This window comes from Eretmochelys imbricata, chromosome 3 (genome assembly GCF_965152235.1).
Source record: "Eretmochelys imbricata isolate rEreImb1 chromosome 3, rEreImb1.hap1, whole genome shotgun sequence".
In the NCBI taxonomy this organism is placed as follows: Eukaryota; Metazoa; Chordata; order Testudines; family Cheloniidae; genus Eretmochelys; species Eretmochelys imbricata.
In genome coordinates, this window is record NC_135574.1 from 207,822,633 (window position 1) to 207,845,513 (window position 22,881).

At 41.5% G+C, this 22,881-nt stretch overlaps 1 protein-coding gene across 4 annotated transcripts in view; it reads left to right on the plus strand.

Moving 5' to 3' along the window:
• The window catches only part of MAP4K3 (mitogen-activated protein kinase kinase kinase kinase 3), a 136,096-nt gene that overhangs the window by 59,847 nt on the left and 53,368 nt on the right, over positions 1–22,881 (plus strand). For 3 of the 4 annotated variants that reach the window (XM_077814168.1, XM_077814170.1, XM_077814171.1), the window contains 6 exons: positions 227–285; positions 2,467–2,529; positions 14,118–14,176; positions 15,769–15,807; positions 16,093–16,146; positions 22,566–22,608. In XM_077814168.1, the coding sequence (XP_077670294.1) occupies positions 227–285; positions 2,467–2,529; positions 14,118–14,176; positions 15,769–15,807; positions 16,093–16,146; positions 22,566–22,608 (317 nt within the window). The remainder of the gene's footprint in view (positions 1–226; positions 286–2,466; positions 2,530–14,117; positions 14,177–15,768; positions 15,808–16,092; positions 16,147–22,565; positions 22,609–22,881) is intronic. The other variant, XM_077814169.1, reaches the window with a different exon arrangement.

A 22,881-nucleotide genomic window follows, 5' to 3' on the forward strand; every position in this document is an offset into this window, starting at 1 on the left:
TGAATACAAGCAAGGATGTGCAGCCCCCAGAGTTTGCTGCTTTCTAGAGGGCTCTGAGCTCATGGCACTAAGGGCATGTGTGTGTGTCATAAATACAGATCAATAGAAGTATAATATACGCATAAAACTGATTTAAGCTTAGTTAGTGGGCAACTGCTACTAGAAACTGAATCCTTTCTTACCGTAAGCGAACCATATCTTGACTTTATTTTTTTCCCCTCTATAGTTGGTCAAATAAAGTTCAATCCTCCATTAAGGAAGGAGACAGAGCCACATCATGAGTTTGTGAGTAACATGTTGCATGGGTTTTGTGCCTCACGTTTTGCATCCTGCAAATGAGAGAAAAGGTTGACTTGTGACACAGTCCCTTCTCTCCCCCCGCAAGCAGTTTTATTAAGGAGCTCCTCCCCCTGGTTCTCAGGAAGGGAGCATGCCTGGAGCTGCATTCCTTTGGCGTAGGAGCCATGCAAGAGCAGAGCTGGCACACTTCTCCTTCAGTGCGCTACAAGAGCACCTCCTTCCTCCCCTCCCTTCACCCTTTCCCCTGGAAAAGAGCCAGCTGGCTTTAGCGATGTGAGTTGGTGTGCGCGCGCACCCTTCCACAGCAGCTGGCTTGGGCAGGCAGATTGCAGCCTGTAGTATCCAACAGGACAGAGAGGAGTAGCTTATCTAACATAAACAAGAATTTATGCAACAACTTCAGAGAAATTATATACCCATGTATGTAGTTGCATAATCACATCACTTATTGCTGTGCTGATTAGAGCATATTATATATAAAAATAGAATTAAACAGAGGACCAGCGATTCTAAAACTGGCAAGAAAAATATGTTAAGAGTGGGTCTTACCAGAATCACCTTACAATGTCAGTACTCTTACTCCCCTTTTTCTGTAGCCTGCCTCACTATAATATACACTGTGGAAAATATTATGATTAGCACAATCTTTATTTCTACATGCCTTTAAATATTTTCTCACTTGTGTTCTTTTTGTTCTTTGAGAAGTGCTTGAATATGTGGCATGACAATCACAAAATAGGTTTTAAAGAAGAAAATGGAGCTTAAAATTAACCAGGAAAAAAAGCAGCCTTTTTTAGATTTTAAAATTCCTGTGACTGGGTGTGTCCCCCCGTCACCCAGCTGAACAGCTTTAAGGACAACAGTGTTTCTGAGGGGAAAGTTTTTTCTTCTGGGGCTCAGGGCACAGCCATAGGGAGCGTTTCTTTGGCAGATGTTCTTGGAAGGGAGGAGTTGAAGTTTGCTCCACATTGAGTTGAAACACACAGGAGTATTGCACTTTGGAATCTTAGTTGTCTCTCTGGCTACAAGAAAGGATTAATCCTGCTGATAGGGAAAACCAACACAAAAGGTTGCCTTGCTAGAAGGGAGAACCAGAACTCTTTGTTTTGACTCTGTCAAAAAGACAGACAACAACCACCTAAACCCCTGTGTTTATCTCCCTGCCCATGAGGAGGAGCTAGAACTGTTTATTTGGATATTTCTGAGGAGGGAAAGGGAGTGCTTAATTGCCTGCCTAATAATGGGAAGCATGAAGGACTGTACTTTGCTCTAAAGATCATAGATAAAGGAATTTCTTTATTTAGGACATCTTCAGATATTTTTCCTTTAAAAGATTTTTGAGCACCTTATTCTTGAGGGCATGGCAGCAGCTCTCCTATAATACCCTACAAAATTATTTGAGCACATGTTCAGTCTGACCATAGATGAAGAAAAAATGTGTACAAGTGAAACAAAACCGTTATTTTGATATTTATGGGGTTACTTTGAAGTACATAGAAATGTAACGGTAATCTGGAAAAAAACATTTACACTTAAGTAGTTCCAATACTTTACAGGTACCTGCTTTTATTAAATTAAATACGAATGGTTTTAATGACTGATTCATTAATATACTGCACAGTGGAAAAGCCAGGTTGATTCTTGGAAGCTAGAGAATGGTTCCTTGTAAGAGGATGAAAGGATTGTGGAGGAAAGGAGGATTGTATCATTAAATTTAGATCATTCCGGTCAATTGAAGTCAGAGTTCTAACTGGCTGCAAAAGAAGTCCTGTTCATTCTAAGACACATTTTGATGAAAGGCCTTGTAGGAAGAGAGATTGAGGGTAGAAGTTTTCCTTAATTTCCAGTATTCCAACTGGTGACAAAAAAATCCTGGAATGGGGGGTATTGAGAGATGGGAATAAATTGATAATTGCTAATTCCAGTTTATTAAGGTAGTTCTTCAGCTCTTTTTGCTTTTTGTCTGTTAAGTAATGCTTAATCTTTATACTAAATTAATTATGATGTAATATGAAATGTAAGTTTTGTCAGAAGCTGTTTAATATGGTGTAACTTAGCATTTGCATTAACAAAATTGTGTTGGCAAGACAATTTCCCTTTGTGTATATCTGGCTTTCAGTCTCAAAGTAAATAACCTGAGTTTCTTGGTCTCTGTCTAACGAACAGCCCAACAGTAACGATTTTTTGGACAGTTCAGAAGAAATGTACTACACTGCAAGATCTAATCTGGTATTTTTCACCTTCTGATTTTCTTTGTCAGCGTTGGTTTTGTGTCTTTATTTTTGTTTTTCAAAGCTAAAGTTTTGTTCAGTTGCTGTACTTTTGCCTCTGTAGAACAGTTTTTCAGTCTAAGGATTAAGTTGTATGAATATTTCTAAGTAATGGAGGGAAAATATATATAAAGTAGGTCAGTATTATGCATTAACTGTAATGCCTTTAACTTTTCTCACTGTCTAGGAGAGATTTCTTAGCATTTTTTGTTTGACAGTTCCTTTAAACATTCATTTGAAAGATTAGAAAATGTGTATGTTTTTAATGTTTTCATATCCAAAATCTAATTACAGTATAGAATGAATACAAACATTAACGTTCATACTGACAAAACCACAAACATTCAAAGAGCTAGGTCAAAAATGTGATTCTCTTGGCATTTGGTACTGCCCATACTGTACCTGTTCTCTTTTGCAACCGTTCTCTGCTTTAGCAATGCAATGTGAAAATCAAGCCTGCAAGCTTTACTCTGTTCTGCTTCTGGGTCATCAAATGGCCAGAGATTCCTGTATCTGTTAGTGATGGTTGCTAGTTATGTGCAAAGTAGCGAGAGCACCGTTTCATTTTTTCAGACTCTGTACTAGGTGGAACATGCTGTGCTACCAACTAAACCCAAGTCTTGGTTTGGTTTGTAAACGAAGCATTTCATGTGGAAATCCGTTGAGGAGTAATAAATATGGAACAAAACGATGGCTTTTTACATCAGCTTCTCAGAAACTGTATCTGCCAATACATAGCTACTGATAACTTAAGCTGTGCTGACTCCAGTTTTGGAGGCAGTCCTATGTAGATTTTCTCCTTAACACACACATGTCCTTTAACAACTTTCTTGGGACTACAGCTCCAGTTTCTCTGCCTCCAGCAGCATTGTCCTGCACTTCAGCTCCGCTTTTCTTTCAGCTACTGACTCTCTTCATTTTCTCACTTTTTTTCTGCCACTTTTGTCTCCGCTGCATGCACACTGTTCCTGCTGTCCTCATGAGTGCAGCTCCAGCAGATCTTTCCATGGTCATTCCCAAAGGGATTCCTGCAGCCCCTCACAGTTGGCATAAGCCCATTACAGTAGCTGCTCCATGTGTTGCCCTCTAGCCCACTGAGTGTAATCTGGCCTAAGATACCATCTAAGATGCACTTACACCATGTATCCTGACCAGACCTCCCCTTTGGCATCTCCTCTGCCCCATGGTTTTAAACTTGGGACAATAGTGATTTGCTACAGTGAAGAAAGAAGGAAATAATGTTAGTTTTAAATAGGAGGGGGTTTTCTAGGCTGTGAACACTTTCCAGACATCTCAACTGTATCTGCATCAGGCACTCTCCATTCTGCAATTCCACAGGCTCATTGTGAAACCGAGAGAAGTGCTCTGACGCAGTCACAGGATCTCATTCATTTTTGAGGTTTGGTTTTGTTTGTTTTCTCACCAACCAAGGTTGTTCTTCTGGAAAGCCCAGAAACTGAAGGAGGTTGTTCTCTTGTCTTCTGTATGAGACCATGCTAATCAGGCTCTCCCTCCTCTAGATCTGTTAGTCACAGCTGCTGCAGACACTGTTCACTGGACAGTATATGGTTTCTTCAAGCCTTCATGAAGTGGGATTGAAGAGTCCTCCCTCATCAAGAGGCTTTGACTTCCCATTTCACTTGGGTCCAGAAATTATTCCACTGTGGAACATATATCTGATGAGGGACAAGCCTTTGGCAAACCCACGAATCTTCAGGATCATAACCAAAACAAGCGTCAAAGGTTGGAGAGCCTTCATGGGGCACATAGATGATGACAGGGACTATAGTCCAAGTTGGAATTTCAGATCACCATCACTCTCTGTGGCACTCTGGGCACTGGATCTAGCCATTGAGCAGCCACTTCCCCCATCACTACACAGATTATATTTAAGATGTTTGACATTTGAACTGTGGCCATTGGTAAAAATGGACAGGGGAAAAATGAAACTTGTCTCTGACACAGCCATCTGGATCTTCTGGGAGATAGAAAAGGTTCAGTGGTTGACTTCTCAGCTATATCTAGGGAAATTTCAGCGCCCAAAAAAACTGACTAGTAGAGCCACCATCTCCCATGGCAGATGCCAAACTAACAAGATGGTGGTATTGTAGTGCCTTCCACAAAGAGACATGTTTGCTTCATACCTAAACAAACTTTGGGTCTGTCTTGATCTAGACACAGGGATCTTCACATTGAGAGGGTGGATGCTTTTTCTTCAACTGGTCAGCCCCTAAACACATGCCTTTCCTCCATTCCCTTTTCTGCCAAAGAAATGCATATGTATTTGCCAAAAGGCCAAATTCATCCTCATGCCCTGTCACTGTCCCATAAGGCCTTGTTTCCCTAGTTGTCTTCAGCCTGTCCATATCAGAACCAGGGCAACTCCCTCAAACAAGGACCCTTCTCCATCAGGATCCAGTTCTGCCCCTGGACCCACACAATGTGTGTGTAGTAGCTTGAGATCTACTTTTTTAAAAAATGATTAGTGATTTTTTGGTGTTTCAGCACTGGGTGCCCATCGAAACACATGATTGTCAGAAAGCAAGCGTACTCAGCACACTCCGAATATCAGGTCCCTCGTACGTGTTTCAAATTGGGCACCCAAAATCACTTGTTATTTTAGAAACTTCAGGCCTGGATGCTAACAAAATAATTCTCCAAACCTTTGGCTTCTCTTCTCATCTGATTGACGTTTTGCTTACATCCAAGGAGGACTCTACAAATCAAGCATATTGGAGCAATTGGCTGTTTCTTTAGTGGGTGCTATACCGGAAGTGTCCCTCCCCTTCAAGCACACCTCTCCTTCCTTTTGGAGTTTTCGTTAGAGGGCTGTATCAGAGAACTGAGTTATAACACCCATGAATGTCACATACCAACTCTCAGATCCGGACTAAATGATGACAACCTCATCCTGCATTCTGACATCACTTGACTTTTTCCAGTGTGCTAAATGCTGTCAACCTCCAGTCAGAACCAGTTAGCAGAATGGAACCTTAATTTCATTCTGAATGCTCTCAACAAATCTCCTTTCAAGCCTCTGGCAAAAGCTGCCTTCTGTTCTCTTTCTATTAAACCGATGTTCCTCACTGCTACCACCTTGTTCAAAGAATTAATGATTAGGGAGATCTCTTGTGTAAAGAACCCTTCCTCCTGTTTTTCACAGATAAGCAGTTCTTAGAACTGTTCCCAAATCATTCCTTAGGAAATTTCCTTCCCTTCTGTCTGAACACATCCTGCCCAAAGGAAGTGAATTAGTATTCCCTAGATGACATTAGAGCCATAAAATATTGCCCAAATGGAACAACGCTTTTTCATAATGCAAAGATCCTTTGTTTTGTATGTGGTCCATCCTATTTTTCTGCAACCAGTTTAAATGCCACTGTTTCCCCATAGGTCATAGCCGCTATTAAGGAATCCTGTATTCATTTCCAAAAGGCTCCCCATAGAGGAATAAGTGCACTCACTACTTGGTTAGTAGCTATATTGTGGGCAGAGAAGAGACTGTCCATGTCAGGAAATCTCCACGCCTTCATTAACACGGTAAGGGAATGCAGAGTCCTCTAGGAGTGCAGCTTTTGGTCACTGGATCCTGGAGAGTGCCCTGCCTTACTAAGCTAGTACCCTTCCTAATTATTAGGGGTTTTCTGATATCTAGTTTGCTTGTTTGTTTGGAGGTTAGTATTCTTGTATTGGTCACTGTACCGTTATGACACTTCGGGGTTTACCAAGGGGTACAGGGTGAATCACTACTGCCTTCTTATAGCACGAGGGAGCCTTGTCTGTGCTCCCTGGGGGAAACTCGCCCAAAATTACAGGTTGCTGCCTGCTGGCAACACAAGCATCCCACTCCAGGCTCTGCAAGCCCCTCTCTTTCATTCTGCAGACTAGCAATTTACATATCCCAGCCCTTATGTCCTATAAAGAGACCAATGTACAGTTTAAATTCCCCCACTCCTTTTCTTTCATTATAAGTCAACAAGACTCTTCTCCCTAGAATAACCACAATTTTTGTTTACATTACATTTCAAAAGTGAATTGGGAAGGAAGGTTCTTGAGATTGTCCTCAGTGGAAAACATAAATATGAACATTATTCTTAAGATCCAATGGAAGTAAGTAGGAAAGGGGGAATGAGTCAATGGATTTTTCATTCTCTGCCACAGAGTGAGATTTTGAGACAGCCAGTTTTGTTTCTGGCAGACCATTTAAAATATTGAATCCAGTAGCCAGTTACTGCAGAGGGATTACAATAGCTAATCAGGATATATTTCTCTTCATTGCATGGATGCTAAATAACAATAGTGATTATGCCCCTCAGACAACCACAGACAGAGTGCAAGAAATCGCAGAACAAGGGGAGAGGGAAAATTGCAGATATGCAACAATAATTTACAAAATACCTGCAGGCTGATTAGCTTAGACTGTTTTATTTGGATGTTTAGTAAAATCCCAAAATGCTTAATTCTCTCTTTTTACAAAAAAAAAAAAACCCAAACAAAAAACCTACCAACATTATCTAAAAAGTTAAAGAACACATTTTTAATAAGATAAGGACAATGGAGTTTGGTGTATGACTTACGTGTTATTCAGTAAGCATTCTCCTTTATGGGGGAATGAAATGCTAAGAATCATTAGTCATTCCTTCCACTGGGAGACTGGGAAAAATGGTGATACTAAATTAATGGAAGATGTAAACGATTATATGATTGTCTTTGAACAACTAAGGTACATTTGTATTGCCAACGGATCAGGAGTTACCTTATCAGCAGCTAGTAGCATTTAATATTGAAATGTTAAACTTCCAGATTATATTACTGTCCACTTAATTACAGTTTCAGGAATAGCAACTGCAATATCCAATTGTGAATTATTGGTTCACTGTGCATATTCAAATACACTTGTTGAAAAACTATGAAAAGTATTTGGGAAAGTGAATTTCAAGTACAGCTCAAGCCTACACAATAAATTTGTTCCGAATTAAGAGTATAAAACTAGCAAAAGCAAAGCTGCAATTATAGCTCATGCATGATGAGATACTGCATGACATACAATAAAAACTATTTTTATCAGGCACTTCACCAGCCGGAAAGCTCTATAAACCAGCATTTCTGATCTTCATTGAAATTCCAGTTTATAGTGCAGTTGGCGTGGGGCTGGCAGGGGGTTGGGGTGCGGGAGGTGGTGTGGAGCATGGGCTCTGGGAGGGAGTTTGGATGCGGGAGGGGTCTTGGGGTGGTGTATCCCAGGGCTGCTCATCTCGGGCAGCTCCCCGCAAGCAGCAACCTGTCACAGCTGCTCCTAGGCGGAGGTTCGACAGGCGGTTTCACATGCTGGCCCCACCCCACCCTGAGCACTAGCAACGCAGATCCCATTGGCTGGGAACCATGGCCAATGGGAGCTGCGGGGGAAGTGCCTGCGATCAGAGGCAGCATGCAGAGCTGCCTGCCGCACCTCCACTTAAGAGCAGCTGAAACTGATTGCTGCTTGCGGGGAGCTTCCTGAGGTGAACAGCCCCCTGATCTGGCACCCCAAGCCCCCTCCTGCACCCAAACTCCCTCCCAGAGCCCTAATTTGGAATAAAAAGATTTTCCCCTGGAATGCATGATTCATTCTCCCACTTGACTTTTCTTTAATATTATCCATTACACTGAGATTTTGTATGTTGCTGTCCACACCCTTATCTTGTGCAAAGTGGTGTGGGTTTTCACCCAAGTAGAACTCTAGTTATAAACAATACCAGCAATTCAAGACCAGTTCACTGTTAACTGACCTCTTGTAATAGAGTGTAATTTGGGAAATTTTGTGGATCATATTAAGATAATTTAATACTTTTTCCATATCCCATTGATGATGAGTGTATATCTTGCAATATTATTTTGAAAAACAGGGCTCAGTCAGATTTATTTAATTTAGTGTTTTTTATGTTCATGTGCGGCATATTAATTCAAATCAACTAATGTTACCACCTTGTGTGTGTTAGATAATGGTATAAAGATAGTGTGGTATATATATGTGTGTATTTGTTCATCAAATATGTATCTGAAAGTTTTATAAAACTTTCAAACTCAAAGCATTTGGATGGAGATGAGGGTACAGTTTTTATCCAAATCTCAGTCTTTACAAACTCCCTTACTCCCCACTGATGGATTTTAGTGTACATAAGGAATTACTTTACCCAGCAAAGAAGTACAGCCACATATGGGTGAAATACAGTAATGTTTGAAAAGCAAACAGGAACACAATACAGCAGTTTAGAACAGGAAGTGAAGAACATAAATGCCCATTTGAAACCATAGTCTAGTAATGCTAGCAGACAGCATGGTAGTAAACTGGATAAAAACAAAGGTTTTGTCCTTTTAAAATATATAAGCATAAGTAAAACTGACAGATGTCATCTTTCATAAAAAAAAATAATTGCAGGGCATATAACCATCAGTGACAGATAAAGAATATTTTATATTTTGTAGAGGATTACTTATTTTCTCTTATTAAATTTTCTGTCACTCCTGCAGAATGTACACTGTCATGTACTATAGAATGTGTAAATTAAAGTAGACAGACACTTTAGTTCTGTCCAGCATAGGACCTTCGCTTTCCATTTTTACATGAATTTGTGTCTTAGTTTTTTGGAATTTATATTCAGAATGCTTTTCACTTAAGGTGGGAAATTTCTCTGTCTAGATAGCTGTGTAGTGTCTAAAGGGAAGATGTCACAATTCAGGGCAACTGCCACCTGTGTTTCCCTCTTGTGGTCCAATGGTTATAGCTAGCTGCTGTGTCCTGCATAACGTACGTGAAGCAAAGGGGGGAAACCTTTCCACCAGGATGGAGGTGGAGCAGCTGTCTGCTGAGTTTGAACAGCCAGACACAGCCATTAGAAGAGCTCAGTCTGGAACTATGCATCCTCTTCTGGGATGAGTAAATTAATGAAAAGTCAAATGCTGTCAGGGAGGGGGGCATCCCTGTAAGGGAAAATTTTATGTACACTTATCTAAAGGTCTTTCCCTTGCACTGGGCACAGGGTGGCTTTGAAAGACCATTTTAACATTGAGCCACAGTAACACTTGTTGTTGTACTGTACACTACCTGGCCCTGCTCTTTTGTGGCCTGTTAGGAATTACGTGGTGATTGCTGTACATATAGGAATATAACATTGTCAGTACATCACTAGCTTCTGTTTACCGGAAGCTGGGAATGAGTGACAGGGAATGGATCGCTTGATGATTACTTGTTCATTCCCTCTGGGGGACCTGACGTTGGCCACTATCAGAAGACAGGATACTGGGCTAGATGGACCTTTGGTCTGACCCAGTATGGCCGTTCTTATGTTTTTATCTATTAATTTTGTTTGTGGTTTATCCTGAGAGTTGTCACGCTATCAGCAACAGGTAATTGGTTGCTTACAGACCTGTTAAGCACTTGGTAGCAGATGTTGCAAACCAATAAAGATGAGTTAAGTTTTAAATAAGACATTTATTTTGTAACAGAATTTAGTGCAACACTCCCCTCCTCCATGAAATTTTAAAATATATTTTAAACTTACTCAAACTTAATAAATTAGAGGACCAAACTTATGAAGGGGAAAACATTCATATCCATTTCAGCTATACCTACACCAACCGTGGCTTTCACAGGTCAACGTGTGTGAAGCTGCGATTGTCTTTTAATGTCCACCAGGATGGAGTGTAGCAGCCCCTGATTCCACCTGGAATGTTGACCGGGGGGGCAAGGGGGGGGCAGCAGCACAGGAAGGTCTCAATATTGAGTTTTCAGGGAGCTTCAGAGGGAGACGAGCCTGGGATTGTTGAACCTGCAGGTCTACCAGAGTCTGCAGCATCTCTCTTTGCTGTCTGAGAAGGCTCATTATGTCATGGTGCATCTGTCTCCTTTGCCTGCATTTTTCTCCTCTCTAGTCTTTCCTACTCCAGGCTGTCCCTAGTGTTCACCGTCCAGGCCCTTTGCTTACTGTTTGATGCAGCACTGGCTTGCAGGATCTCACTGAACATTATCATCCTGAGTCCTCTTTTCGCCTCCTTATCTGGCTCAGATGTTCTGCAAATGTGGAGGGGAAGGCCACAATGGCAGCATCTGCAGATAGAACGCAGAGATCACATTGTTAGTATATGCAGTATGGAAAGTGAAACTTAAGGTGCAGACATCACTCACTTACTCACTCCCCTTGCTCTCCTAAAAGCACTTCATGCTCGTTCTCACTCGTGCTTGGATTGCTCATGCATGGTGTCAGTCACAGTACCAGCCATGGCCCACCAGAGGTTAGGGAAATGAGGAGAGACTTGCTTGGTTGCATAAATCTAGGTATAGCGCATTGGCACTAAATACTGGCACCGTTTTCCACAGGCGGCAGTGATTTTATTTGATATCTCATTCCTGAGGGTAACAGAGCCCAGAAAGTACAGCTGCTGCTGGCATCCCAAAGCCGCCCGGGCCCGTATTCTGTTAGCCTGTGTACTGCAATTGTCGCTGCCGAAGTTATCCCTGACTGACGTGGGAAAGCGTCCTACTGCAGAGGAAGAAATAAGGCAGCTATCCCTTGAAACCTTTTGGCAGAAGATTGCAGAGTACCTCCACGAATGTTTCATCGAGAGATCTCCGGGTATTCAAGGCGCATCCCTGTGCAAATAAAGAAACTGCTTTGCATGGTCCCCACTGCCTAACTCTAGAGGGGACTGAAAAGCCGATAGCATCTCTGCCTCTCTTGGTTGTAAAACTACCTCTTCTTGGACAAGTAAATTAATGAAAAGTGATGGTCCTGTGGGCAGGGGACATCCCTGTAATGGAAAATTTATGTACACACTTACCTGAGGTTCCTTCCCCTGACCTGGGCTCACCTGTGCTCAACTAGTTGGACTGGTGGAATCAAAAACAGAGCTTGGCTTACTGCACAGCTGGATCCCCCAATCACCAGTCCCCCATCCTCCTCCTCCCCCTCGCTGCTCTTGGTGAGGCCTGTGACTTGGACTCTTGGGAGGTATCGTCGGTATTGTGCAGGGTGGTGGTGGGGTCTCCGCAGAGTATGACAGGCAGCTCGTCTTAAAAGCAGCAGGTTTGTGGCTTAGCACCAATCGATTGTTGGCTTTCTGGTATGCCTGGCACAGCTCCTTGGCTTTCATGCAGCACTGTTACTGGTCTCTGTAGTACCTCTTCTCCTGAATCCCCTGGGCAACCTGCTTGTAGGTGTCCACGTTTCTGCAGCTGGTCCATAGCTATGCTTGCACAGCCTCTTCTCTCTACAGGCCCAGGAGACTCCATGTCTCTTGTCGGAGCACATCTGGAGCCCGTAGCCAGCATGGTCAGCTGGACAGTTGCACTCAACGGTGGAGAGCTGCTTGGTGTGCTTGCCAAGCCGGGCAATCAAGAAAAGGAATTCCAAAATTTGCAGGGCTTTAAAAGGGAGGGAGGGCTCCTAGTTTACATGACCTCTTGGCAGTGGAATTCACAGTGGTGACCAAAGCGGTCAGTGTGGCGCATTTTGGGACAGCTGCTGGAGAATTGTTAGGGTTGACATAGGTAACAGTGTCTACATGCATGCTGTATTGACCTCTGTACACTGACCTTGGCTTACAGCCGCTTGGGGAGGGGATAGTATTATGTTGGTGTAACAGGAGACTTACGGTGGGGGAGAAATTTAAGTGTAGACACATGCACAACTAGGTTAAGAACATAGGAATGGCCGTACCGGGTCAGACCAAAGGTCCAATATCCTGTCTTCCAACGTGGCCGATGCCAGGTGCACCAGAAGGAATGAACAGAACAGGGAATCATCAGGTTGATGCAAGGCAGCTTATGTCAACATAACTTTGTAGTGTAGACCAGGCCTTAGTCTCTCCTGTCCTCTCAGTGACCCCTCTGTTGGGCCCAGGCAGCCTGGGAGAGGAAGCTGTCCGGTTTGAATGCAAAGGGGATAAAAGGTGGACTGGGAGAGAGAAAGGTGTAGCTTAGGGTTGGGGAGAGAAACTGTGACTGTCACTGGGATTGGGAGGAATGGAAGGACTGGGAGGGCAAGGAAACTGGAACTGGCGCAACGTTGGATGATGCATGAGGAGGGTGGGCAGATCTGGAAAGGAACTTGGATGTCGGGGAGAATTGGACCTGGTTGGGCAAAGAGAATGGGACAAGGAATTGAGGGGTGGGGAGACTAAGACTGAATGAGAAGTCTGAGAAGATAGAGGGTAGTACTGGAAGTCTGGGGTCAGATGAGCTGGGAACTGGGACTGGCTGGGCACAGAGACTGGTGTGTGGAGAGAGAGACTGGGAGTTGCGAGGACACTGGGTCTTGGACGTTGAGCCTGGAGGAGGAGATTAGGACTGGCTGGGCTGGGAGACTGGGATGAGAAGCCTGAGGAGTGAAGTAACCATTTCTTCTTTGTGAGGATGTCCTTCATATGGGAGAGTGAGAGGCTCAGGCTATGGAGTGCCCCTTCACTGTGGGGTAGTTGCCTGTCTAATCGATCCGCACTAGTCTCATCACTGTTACCAGGATATCCTTTGGTGATGAACCGGATATTTCTGGAATGGGGTACACTTGAGAGAGTTCTGTTCTATACAAGTTGCTAAGTGGTATCTAAAAATGTTAATGTCTTAAAACATCACTGATTTCCCAGTGTAGGTGCACCTCAAGTGTTTAGGGGAAGGAGTTTGTGTACATACTTCTCCACTCCTGACCTAGCTGAGGAGAGACAAACATCCCATAGCTTTAATAGTCTTCTCTTTGGACATGCTAGTATGTTGGTTCTTCAAGGTGAACTCTGCCTATTCCCACTATTGAGATAAGCATGCCTTCTGGTACATGAGCTCAGAATTTTTGAGAGTAGTGCCTCTTGGGGTTCCTTGCCACCTCATACTTAGTCTTAAGGTTACCTAGCACTTCGTAATTTGTAAGTGCTTGAGTTTGCAATTTTAATGTTTGGTTAATGTAGTATTTCATACAAAAAAACTATAGGTAAAATAAATGTGTATAATAGTTGTCCTTAAAATATTTGTTGCCTTTATAACTGAAACAAACAAAATATTTGCAGTATTCCCTACATATTATTTATTTGGATAGCACCAATTGTATACTACAGACATTACAAGATCTGCCCTGAAGAACTGACAATGTAAATATATACAATTAAAATGAACGCAGAGATTGGGCGGAGTCCGTAAAAAGTAGTGTGACTAATTGAAGAGTAACACACCATTTGCTAGTTCCACAAGTTTGTTGTTTTCGTAGTTTGGGTTTTTTTGAGTGATCAGTGGAAAGGCTCTTCCAGCTCAGTATTTCCCTGAGGAGGGGACTGTGGTTGAATGGCTCTATCAAAGAAGTGTGTTTTATGGAGAAATTTTGAGATGTGAGGTATGGCAAAGTTGGGGCATGGAAGAGACCCAGGCTTAAGGGGCCTCTGAATGAGGGTTTAGAGCCAAGTGTGGCAGTAGGACAGAATTAGTTGTGTGCCTTGCGTACAGTGAAGAGGGTGAGGCAAGCATGTGATGTGTTTTTAACTCTTTCTTGTCTTTTTATCTTAAAGCTCTTTCTCTTATATTTATAGGATCTGCAGCTAGAATATGGTCATGGTCCCCAGAGTGGCTACTTCTTAGGTGCAAATAAGTGAGTAAAAGAGGGCATTTTTCCTTTTTCTTTAAATTTGAGACTTAAATTCATTGTTTAAATTTAAAACAGCAGGTAATGTAGTAGTAAAATGTAATTTTATGTTTATGCAGTAAAACATGATAAACCTTTCGTTATTTACAGTAATGCAGTTTTTCAGCTATTGACTTCTAACTCTCTATATCAGCTGGAGTGATTATTATTGTAGAACAGTTTTCAGCATAATGAGGTGTACTCTCAAGATACTGAGACTGTCACTCCCATCAACTCTAGAATGTACCAGCCATTATCAGTTTCAGATATCAGTGTCTGTTTAGTGACAAAAGATATCGCCCTTCTGCCCAAGTCATCTGGCCAGTTATGGGGATGTACTTACATGTGGTGTGTGTTTAAAAAAAAAAAAAAAAAAGACAAAAGAACTTAAAACGTTTACACATCTGTAGAGATCTTGTTGTTCATTACAGTTTTGTCATTAAGTTCTTTAGAGGTTAAACTTTACATTGTGAGTTTTAATGTAGTATCTAGATACACGCACTGTGTGAAATGAGATATAGTCATTGCTTCTCTCCAGCCTTGGATACTTTAAGTGGTTTAGGTGCTTTTATATTTAAAATGAAAAGGAGTACTTGTGGCACCTTAGAGACTAACCAATTTATTTGAGCATAAGCCTTCGTGAGCTACAGCTCACTTTATCGGATGCATTACGAAAGCTTATGCTCAAATAAATTGGTTAGTCTCTAGCTCACGAAAGCTTATGCTAAAATAAATTGGTTAGTCTCTAAGGTGCCACAAGTACTCCTTTTCTTTTTGTGAATACAGACTAACACGGCTGCTACTCTGAAACCTATATTTAAAATGACACTGTCTATACAAGTCAAACTCCTGATATCTAGCTTTATAATAGATAAGTTGTATAAATATTTTGATGAAAGTATAGGCATTGCATTTCCTTCATTCTGTAGATCTTTTTTATTTTTCAATAGGGAATAATATTGACATTTTCAGGAATCCTCCTTTCTGGAAAAATCCTGCTGCCCTCTTGTCTGTCGCATGGATGCATGCAGATGTTTGCATGACAGCTAGCATGTAGTGGGCTTAGTTTCATAGATTGGCTTAAAGTTGTAATTTTTTAGCATGTTGAAATCTGCATTTTGAGGGGGAAAAAATAGTACTGTGAAAGATGTGAATTTTAAGATAATAAAATTGGGACTAGTGGTCTCCTGACAAAGATAGTTTAATCTTTTTTTGTCACTTTTACTTTTTATGATAACATACTATTTAATCTTAAGTATCTTGGTTTCAATTTAAACAGGTAAATTTTGAAATAAGCCAAAATAGCCCTAGTTTGCAGTACAGAGGTAATGGCCAGGTACAGTAATTAGGAGTACACTAATAAGTGTAGATAAACACTGTTTAATAGTATCATGTAGCTATATAGAAACCATGAAATTATTCTTCAGCAAAAAAATCAGTGTATTTTATTAGAATAGAGTAACTTATTTTGAATTGAGAACTTTTATTCGTGTCTTATTTTCCAAGTGCTTTCTTCCGTTTGTGTTCAGTTATTAATTGTATTCTTATTAATTTTGAAGGAGTCTTCTAAAATCAGTTGAAGAAGAACTGCATCAGCGGTAACTTTATTTTTTTCTTGTGTGTTTCAAAGTGTTTTTTACATTGATTTCTTGCACCTGTTACCTTCAAATGAGCATTAGTAGATTGTATGGGAGAGGTCTCATTTGTCTGGGCTGAATCTGTGGTTTAAAGAATAATGAAAAAGAAAATAAAAATACAAAGCAACATAATAACGTTCTGTATAGGAGGAGCCCCTGAGGTATTGCATACCAGAATTCTTTCATAGTAGCTAGAATCATTTTAATGAAGGGCACTCAGCCATGGTACCTTGTTCATTTCCTTAGGGGACATGTGGCACATTTAGAAGATGATGATGATGCAGAGGATGATGCTAAACAGTAAGTAATTTTTTATTTTGATGTATCCGCTCTCTGATTCCTGGGTAGCTGAAAACTTAATTCTGTTTGAATTGTATTCTGAATGTGAGAACACCTTGATTTTTTTTTTTTATTATTTTTATTTTCCTTCTGGTATATTTTTAAAGTAGCAAGATCACAGTAATCTCTGTTTGGATGACATCACTGGTGTTTTTCTTTATTCTGCTTATTGATTTGCATTAATATTGAAATATTTTAATGTTCAGCTCTTTGTACAGCTCTTTCCCAGTATCTTTTAATTATTTTCTTTAATTTATTATAATTAAATTAACATAAGAAAAGCCATATTGGGTCAGACTAATGGTCCACCTAGCTCAGTATCCTCTCTTCTGACTGTGGCCAATGCCGGATGCTTCAGAGGGAATGAACAAAACAGAGCAGTTATCACATGATCCATCCCATCATCCACTCCCAGCTTCTGGAAGTCAGAGGCTTTGGACGCTCGGCACATGGGGTTGCATCCCTGACCATCTTGGCTAATAGCAATCGGTGGACCTATCCTCCATGAACTTATCTACAGTAAAAGCTCTTCTATCCAGCACTTTGCCAACTGGCAAGCTCTGTAAACCAGCATTTCTGATCTGCACTGAAAGTCCGGTTTATAGTGCAGTTGGTGCAAGGCCGGCAGGGGTCTAGGGAGTGGGAGTGGCTGCGGGGTGCGCTCTGGACAGGAGTTTGGGTCTGGGAGCAGGGAGTTGAGGTGTGGGATGGGTGCGGGGTGCTGGATGGTGGGGAGCGCTCACTTCCGGCGACTCCCCAGAAGCAGCTCCCTGTCCCTGCTGTTGCTGGCAGAGGCGTGGCCAGGTGGCTCTGCAGGCACGCTGCTTCCATCCCCTCTCCCCGAGCACTGACTCTGTGGCTCTCAGCCTATTGGCCGGGAACTGCGGCCAATGGGAGCTGCAGGGGGTGGCGCCTGCAGACGGAGACTGTGTGCCTGCTTGCAGAGCTGCCTGGCTGCGCCTCTGCCAAGAGCAGCAGGGACGAGGCGCCGCCGGAGGTGAGTGCTCTCCCCATCCAGCACCCTGAGCCCCTTCCCATGCCCCAGCCCCTGCCTCAAGCCCCCTCCCGAACCCAAACCTCCTCCCAGAGCCCAGGCCCCACAACCCCTCCCATGTCCCTGCTGCCCCACACTCCTCCCCTGCGCTCCAAACCCCTCCCTCTGAGTTAACTGGTATTTTTAATTTACCGGCACTCCCCGTTACTCCAGCATGCTGGTTTAAAATAGCTTTTACTGTACTTTTTTGAACCCACTTACAGTTCTGGCCTTCTCAACATCCCCTGGCAACAAGTACTATATGTTGACTGTGCGTTGTATGAAGTAGTATTTCCTTTTGTCTGATGATTTCATTGGATGACCTCTGGTCCTTGTGTTATGGAAGGGGTTAAATAATGCTTTCTTATTCACTTCCTCCTCGCCATTCATGATTTTATATAAATATCCCCTCTTAGTTGTCTTTCCAAGCTGAATATTCTGTCTTTTTAATCTAGCCTCATATGGAAGCTGTTCCATCACCCAGTGATTTTTGTTGCTGTTCTGTGTATCTTTTCCATTTCTAATATATCTCTTTTGAGATGGAGCAACCAGAACTTCACACAGTATTCAAGGTGTGGATGTACCATGGATTTATATAGTGGCATTATATTTTCTGTCTTATACAGACCGCTTTCCTAATGATTCCTAATATTCTGTTAGCTATTTTGACTGCCCCTGCACATTGAGCAGATGTTTTCAGAGAACTATCCACAGTGACTCAGATCTTTCTTGAGTGGTAAGAGCTAATTCGGACCCCATCATTTTGTACGTATAGTTGGGATGATGTTTTCCACTGTTAATTACTTTGTATTTATCTACATTTAATTTCATCTCACATTTTGTCACCCAGTTTTGTGAAATCCCTTTGTAACTTTTCGCAGTCTGCTTTGGACTTAACTATTTTGAGTAATTTTGTATAATCTGTAAATTTTGCCACCTCGCTGTTTACCCCGTTTTCCAATTTTAGTGTAGTTACACTGAGCTAATGAAATCATCTGTTGCAACAGAAACCCTAGTGTTTTATTATTTACAACATTAAAAATATCATATTGGAAAGTTTTAGTTCATATTAAATTTCAGTGGAACAAATAATATGACTATTCTAAATCTAAGTTTAATTATAATAGAGGCAGAGGAGAAGTGAAAAGGAATATTAAATATACTTACATTTGTGGTACATGATTTCAGAGGCAGATGGTATCTCATTAAACATGGTTATTTATTTATTAGTGACCTTTTCAAAATGGGGCATATATGCTATTTGAGATGAGTGACACATGTAGAAAAGTTCTTAATTTTTCCTCTAAATTTTTTTTTAAAAAAGCCATCATTTACAACTTTTTTTTTTTAAACCTGCATTATCTTCAAAGATAAGATTGTGATAGAACTTACTCTTGGATCCATGCCCCTACATGTGACCAAGGAACTTGGTTTGCTCAAAGCTGTTTGTTCGAGTGGGATAGCTCAGGCCACTTATGCAGTGGAATGTAGGTATCCCCACAGCACTTCATTCCACCAATTCCATTTTGATTGCACTTGATGAAGAAGCTGTGTTGGATAGCTGCAATGCTGTTGTCTGTGCTGCAACCCAGCTCAGTTTGATGCCTCTTCTAATGCTCAGTTCATGTCTCTTAAGTTTTGTTTAACATTTTTTCCTCTTTATATCTGTCTGTAGTCAACGCCACCTACTTAATGTCTCAGGACTTTGAACCTCTTGGCTCCTGCTTTCCTGGAGCACTTTGCAGTGGCTGCTTTGTTTGATACGCTAGGGATCCTTACTCCTAGCTCCTGCTTAGTCAGAAGTTTCACATCAATGTTTTCATGTGCCTTTTGTGTTTCTATGGTTTGTTTCATTATTTCTTTCAGGCTATGTAAGAAAGTGCCCAGTAGTTTCGAGAGAGATTTTGAGTTCAGTCTGACCATGTTCCCTATGGACAGACACATCTGGTGTGTTCTCTGCCTCCAAAAGGACCATGATTTGCTCACAGACTTCACCACAAAGAGTCAGGTCCTAGAGAGAGAACCAGAAGGTCTGTACTGGCTTTCTCTGAAACTTTCTATAAGTCTGGCAAGAAGCCTTGAAGGCATCAACCGTGAATGAGCCAGTTCAGTCTCAACAGCTCAGTCTTCTACTTGTTCTTTTGGCAACTTGAAAAACACCACTAAAGGCTGACATCCAAGTTTGTCATGCACTGTGTGGCTTCTGGTGACATGGATGAATCAAGGCTGTCCCTCCAGAGAAGGATCTTGAAGGGCACTGCTTCACTAGATGTTCCATGGTTTGGGTGTCTTCTCCACATTCATGGCTGTCATCTGGTCACTAAAGCTCTGCATCCGTCCTTCTCATATCAGCTTGATGGAGTGAGTCTAAAGCTCTGCCTCAGTACTGTGGAGGCATTCAGCTGAACCCCTGGTGTCTTTCTATAGAGCACATTGAGGGCTCAGCACTTACATTATTTCACACAAATTCCACAAGACCAAGTCATTGTTGAAGAGTGCACTTGGCACTTGACATGCAACCACGTTTGCCCTCGATGGAAGCAACCAAAGTGTCAACCTACCCCAGCCACGTTCAAGTTGATGCAATCCACAATCCTGAAGATAGGAAAGGATTCATGGGTCTTATATCTTGAATGCTTGGGTACTCTGGTGAATTGTGTCTTCCTTCAATCATATCACTTTGGCTGTGTTGAAGTTTTTTGCATCAACTCAAGTGCATCAAAGCTGTGTCCCAATGCTGATGCTGCCTGGACCCCTCAAGGAGCTCTGTATGTACCGATATCCAGGATCCATACCCCATGCCTTCAGTTCTGATACTTTGTGTTAGCCATTCCGTTGATGCCACTGACACAATCCAGGCCAATAGCCTCTGTGCAACCAGTGTTGATAGCTAATCCAACATCTCTGATCTATCTTCCAGCAATGACATAGCATCCTGTGATGTCTGCCTGAGATGCAGAGAAGGATGTAAAGGAAAATTTTCAAGATTTTAACTTCGATATATGATACAGAGGATTTGAGTGAGGTTAAATGAGAGAGAAGGTAGTTACTTTCATTGTTAAAGATGAAACAAGGTTCCTAGTATAAACTGGATTTTGAACTCCTCTTCCAAATCCTTCTCCAACTCCCCTTCTCCAAACCAAAATAAACCTGATCTTATGCTGGGATAGAACTTCTCTGGAAGGTCTTAGGGAAACCAGGCAAGGGAAGATAAGAGTGTTCCAAAATAGTTCTCACTTCTTGGATATTTTCTTAACCCTTTTTTTGGAGCAGCATAATTCAAAAGCAGTTAAAACCCTGTGCAAGAATTCAAGATTACAGGGCTGCATTCTCAAAATTGTTCACACAAAATGTTTTATACTTCCAAAAGATAAGAAAAATATTATTTTTAACAGAACAGGCTGTACAACAGTGTAGGAATGCAAGACCAAAAATACAGCAAATCCTTTACAACACAGTGCTGGGGAAAAAAAAACTTGAAATAGCTTTTCGTTTTATGCTGATATATTTTTCTCCAAGAACAGGCTGTTGAATATTTGCTTCGTGAGAACTCGGGTCCATACAGAATTCTGCAAAGAAAAGGAAAACCTGAAGATATTACTGATCACATTACCGAATAGTAGGTTAATAATATGCTGTGAGCAGATTTGCTGCTTTGCATATGGTTGATATGAAGAATCCAATGGTCAGGTCCATGAGCCGTCCAAGGAATGATGTTTGCTGCTTTCATCATCATTATTTGCAAATGCACAGGTCGTACAGTAAAGATTGGAAAAAAGTTGAAAATACAAAATATAAAATAGATTAAACAGTGATCACAGAATGATAGAATCATAAAAATGTAGGGCTGGAAGGGACCTCAAAAAGTCATGACATCCAACCTCTTGTGCTAAGACAGGACCATCCCTGACAGGTGTTTTGTCTAACCTGTTCTTAAAAGCCTCCAGTGATGGGGATTCCACAATCTCCCTTGGAAGCCTGTTCCAGAGCTTAACTGTCCTGAGAGTTAGAAAGTTTTTTCTTATTATCTATCCTAAATCTCCCTTGCTGCAAATTAAACTCATTACTACTTGTCCTACCTTTTAGTGGACATGGAGAACAATTGATCCCAGTCCTCTGTATAACAGCCCTTTATATCTTTGAAGACTTTATGAGGTCCCCCATCAGTCTTTTCTCAAAGCTAAACATGCCCATGTTTTTTAACCCCTCCTCAACCTCAGAAAGCTTTCCTAAACCTTTTAACATTTTTGTTGCTCTCCCTTGGACTCCCTCTAATTTGTCCACCCCTTTCCTGAAGCGTAGCCCCATGAAATGGACACAGTACTCCAGGTGAGGCCTCACTAGTGCCTAATAGAGCAGGATAATTGCCTCCCTTGTCTTAAATATGACACTCCTGTTAATACACCCCAGAATATAGCCTTTTTTGCAACTACATCACCTTGTTGACTCATATTCAGTTTGCAATCCACCATAACTCCCAGATCCTTTATAGCAGGACTACCACCTAGCCAGTTATTCCCCATTTTGTAGTTGTGCATTTGATTTTTCCTTTCTAAGTGTAGTACTTTGCACTTCACTGAATTTCATCTTCTTGATTTCAGCCCATTTCTCCAATTTTGTCAAGTTGTACAAGTTTAAAAAAATAATCAAAAGTGTCAAAAGGGCTTAGGTAGGCATCACATGCTTTAGGCATTCAGTAGTCTCAGGGTCAGCAATGTGGAGTTTGGAAATTCTTCCTGATAGGCCAGTATGAGGTGAGCAGCCATTTAGTAGGTGTGCACTGTCCTCAGCCACGGCCCAGCTATGTGGAGTCCCCAGGTGTGGTCACTTGCCGCACACCTCAACACACTATTGTAATCCGATATCATCATCATCATTCCACACGACCACAAATACTTTTTTAGTAAATCCAACTAATATCCTCTATTTCGCACTTAAGTGTTAAATTCCCTCCTCTTTTCTTTCAACACATGCTAGACTCGTGCTGTGTCCTCTCTAAGTCTCCCTGTTGAGGATCTCTCCTCTCTTCTCCTGCACAAGTCCATATAGCCTCAACAGCTGAGCATTTCAAAATAGTAACTTATGACTTCAGGGGAGGTCTCCGGGGGCACTTGGGTTCCTCCTGCTTGTATCTGGGGCAAAGGAGGGAGCAACACTGAAAATATACGTAGTGTAAGTATTTAGAAGCAACACTGGTATTGATCAAAAAGCTCAGGATGTTTCAATTATTTGTATAGTGTTTTAAAAATAAATCCTACGTGACCGTATGAAGAATAAAGCATTGTGAGGATGTCAGAGATCTGTATTTGGATAACTTCTAAATGATCTGTACTTGTTTTCTTTGTAGCGCTACAATTAAACCTAAAGTGCCACCTCCTTTACCACCGAAGGTAAGCAGGTTTTTCCACTGTATTACATAAGGGAAGAAATATGCTAAAAAGATTTTTTTTTTTAAAGTCATAAGTGCCTAAATGATTTAGGAGTTTCATTGACTTAAGCACTTTTGAAAACTTTACTCAAAACTTCTTTTGGTCCCAGATTTATCAAGGTGAGATTTGACCTTTCAGATATTTGTGTACATCTCTAATTTGGGAAAATATGTGTAATATAATCTGTAGTATTCAGCAATACAGAAATGGTGTTTATGATTGTACCATTAATAT